Source organism: Eucyclogobius newberryi, unplaced genomic scaffold, assembly GCF_026437365.1.
Source record: "Eucyclogobius newberryi isolate DKJ021-1_F unplaced genomic scaffold, fEucNew1.0.hap1 SCAF_18, whole genome shotgun sequence".
Taxonomy (NCBI): domain Eukaryota; kingdom Metazoa; phylum Chordata; class Actinopteri; order Gobiiformes; family Gobiidae; genus Eucyclogobius; species Eucyclogobius newberryi.
In genome coordinates this window covers 24,432,662-24,435,959 of record NW_027315812.1, presented here as the reverse complement: position 1 = coordinate 24,435,959, position 3,298 = coordinate 24,432,662, and the positions used below count along the sequence as shown (strand labels likewise).

The 3,298-nt window shown below is 35.9% G+C and overlaps 1 protein-coding gene across 1 annotated transcript; it reads right to left on the bottom strand.

Annotated features, from left to right (window-relative positions):
* Positions 1-711: 711 nt before the first annotated feature.
* LOC140364255 (synaptosomal-associated protein 29-like) lies at positions 712-2,973 on the bottom strand. Its single transcript, XM_072450352.1, has 5 exons — positions 2,716-2,973; positions 2,284-2,477; positions 1,144-1,229; positions 961-1,065; positions 712-872 (listed from the first exon to the last, which is right to left on the bottom strand). Exons 1-5 carry the CDS (start codon positions 2,971-2,973, stop codon positions 712-714), a joined length of 804 nt encoding a protein of 267 aa, XP_072306453.1.
* Between the last annotated feature and the right edge of the window lie 325 nt (positions 2,974-3,298).

Sequence of the window (3,298 nt, the reverse complement as noted above, 5' to 3'; positions counted from 1 at the left end):
CAAGAACTAGATGCCGTGCAATGGCGAGTGAAAGAATTAAAGTCTAAAGAAAACTACAGTTAATAAAGTCTAAATAATAAAGTGTAAAGTATAAAGTCGATATTCGGTGGAAAAGTCTGAGGAATAAAGTCTTGGCGGTAATGTAACACTTGGATACCAGCCGCCATAAACACCAAAGGCCATATCCTGTACAGTCGCCCTGACGATGACATCATCGTCAGTGAAGTCACCAGTCACATTCTGCCACTCTAATTATTAGGGAAAAATTGCAACTTTGACGACGGATCCCAAAAAACAAATAAGACCGAGGGTTACCGAGGGTTACAGAGGGTTACCAAAAGTAACGAAAAGAATCAGACAAAGATTGTCTTTCAAGAAACTTTGAAAGACAAAAATCGGACAAACGATGTGACCTGTTAAACATGCCGAAAAACAAGATAAGAATATAAATAAGAGATCAGGAACTATGGTAACTAATATTAATAGTGCCATTACACAGTCACTCAACTAATAGTGACTGGTAATGCATTACAGTCTCTATCTCTTAGAGTCTGAGAGATAAATCGCAAAAATTGGAATTTTCTCTCTTTTTTTTAAGGTATAGTGGGAAACAAATACTTTGAAGACGTATACCTAAAGTAGGTGGCGGTAATGTAACACTTTATGGATACCAACCACCATTAAACACCAAAGAAGAAATGTCTATTATAGTTATTTCAGTCTTTTCAGCTGATTTTCCGTGTAATGAAGCTTTAGATCCATTTTGTCTGCCTTATTTAAGAGAGAATCAAGGGAGGCATTTTGAAGATCAAGTTCAGACTGCAGACCCAGTCCAAGACCTTTCAGTCTTTGAAGAGCATCTGTCATCTCATCTAAGTTGAATAAGCCAAATACAAGTGAGGATTAGTTATGAGTAATGTACAGTGAACTGAACATTGAATATAACAATGAAATATGTACCTAGATTGTCGTCCAGTGTTTGGTGTGCCTCTCTTAGTATTTTGTCTGCAAGGTCACCATTTTGTCCATATGAACTATCATCTCCTGATGAGGCAGCACCAAACTCTGGGGAAAAACATAACATATATGTATCTCAGTCATACTTTTTACTACAAAAAAGCAGAAACATTGAGACACACAAACCTCCAGTGTCAAGCTTCCTCAGGTTAAGATGGCGAGCTTGGTACTTATTCTCATGGCTTCTTGTGCTAGATAAGGCATTCTGCAATCTGGAAGAGTAATATCTAGATCATCAGATATGTCAGTTAAAGGTAACAAGTAACAATAATGTATGTGTATCAGGAAAATACCAGTAGTAAAAATATGATGAATAATCGTGTTATTAATACCAAATAGCTCAAAGGCTTACATTTACATACAGATATAAAACAATAATCAATCATTATGTTGCACGCTGTCTTTGCATGAGAAAAAACATATTTACAATTTATATTTCTAATTATAATAGTACAATTATAATATTTTTGTATTATTATCCCACAGTTAATTATCATGTCAAAATGTTAAATATGGGGAATCAGCGTTTAGATCAGACCTGGGCAAACTACCGCGGGCGACATACGGCATATATATATATAAATATATATATATATATATATATATATATATATATATATAAATATATTTATATATATATATATTTTTTTTCTCTTAGGCCAGAACTGGGCATTTGTGGCCCCAGGGGCAAGATGTGGCTCTCGGTATGTTTAAATCCGGCCCCTAGAAAGATTTGTTTCTATTTTTTAACTGTCTGTAACATCTGTCTGCACTTGTATCCTTTATAAAGATGACATGAAATTAATTAAATAATAGATTCAATAGCCTATATTTGACAGAAAAGTGATATTTTATTTGACACACCAATGATCGCGGGCCCTCCGCTACTTGCCTGGATTCGATTATGGCCCTCGGAGGAAAATAATTGCCCACCCCTGGTTTAGATTTTGTGCCGTTGTAAAACAGACAATGTTTATTCATGTTAGGTTTTGCTTATGACTGAATGAATTGTAGCTCCACTTTACTAATTTAAATAAATGCTAAAATGATTATCTATACATGTGTTTGTTTATATTGTGATTGATTGATTCCTTTCTTGTTCTCTTATAGCTGTTTTGACAAACTATTGACTGTTCGGCGTGCAGCTTTATTTACTCATAATTTATACGGTAAATTACAGCCCTTGATTAAAGGTGTGAAAATATAGTATACCAGAGTGTAACAAGTACTTTATGAATAATGTGATTATAGTATTGGATAATATACCCGTCATTGGCCTGGTAAAGTCGGGGCCTTTCTGGCAGTGGCTTTTTATCTGGTTTTCCTTTAAAATAATTGACAAATGCACCCCACACACTCTTCATACTCTTGATGTGCTTCTGGTTTATATTTAGGTCCTGGTCTATGTTGTCTAGCATGTCATCTGTGTTCTTCAGAACTTTCCCTTGACGTATGAGCTCCTAAAGAAGAAGCATTCTGTTGTTGCAATGATCATATTTAATAAAGGAAACCAAAGACATAAATCAATAGTATTCAAAGATTAGGGAATATTATGGCAGGTTTATCATTATTTTCATGGCAAGAAAACAATGTGCAATTGTTTTTGTATTTCTGATTTTTGAAGAAAAAAAAAAAATATTGTTGACAATACAGAACAATAAAAAAAATTAAAAATTATAGTTGAATCTTTAGACAAACAGGTGGAAATGATATCTCTGCTGTCTGAATTCCCATGTTCTCTGAGTCATAGATGAGAGAAAGTGAACGGCGGCTACTCTCCACAGCAGACTTGGCAGTACATATCACTTCTTGCTCGAGGTGCTTTTGTCGACTCTCTGCGTCATTTACTTTGCTGTCACCAAGATTATTGTCATCAAATCCTCTGCATTTTTTGGGTCTAAAATCTTCATCATTGGCATCATCTGCAAATGGGTTGCAGGTTCTTGGGTAAGCCATCTGCTAGTAGTAAAAAAAAAACAGTATGTCACATTTATTTATAAAAGCAAAGACCCCTGACTCATCTAATCCAAACATCTAAACGTGATTATTGAATTATTCAAATTTCTGAAGCATTTAGTGTCATAGTTCTTGTTACTAGTTTTACAAAGTTTAAGTTTGTGGCCTGTAGTGTATTGTTATATATCCATCCATCTTCTTCGGCTTTATCCGGGGCCGGGTCGCGGGGGCGGCAGTCTAAGCAGGGACTCCCAGACTTCCTACTCCCCAGACACTTCCTCCAACTCCTCCGGGGGGATCCCGAGGCGTTCCCAGGCCAGCCGAG

What these genes read in the sequence shown, in the direction of transcription:
- LOC140364255 (XM_072450352.1), bottom strand. Translation starts at nt 2,973, where the DNA reads ATGGCTTACCCAAGAACCTGCAACCCATTTGCAGATGATGCCAATGAT. An exon ending in GAGGAAGCTTGACACTGGAG is followed by an intron (nt 1,066 to 1,143) that starts GTTTGTGTGTCT and finishes GTTTTTCCCCAG; the next exon opens with AGTTTGGTGCTGCCTCATCA. An exon ending in AACACTGGACGACAATCTAG is followed by an intron (nt 873 to 960) that starts GTACATATTTCA and finishes TATTCAACTTAG; the next exon opens with ATGAGATGACAGATGCTCTT.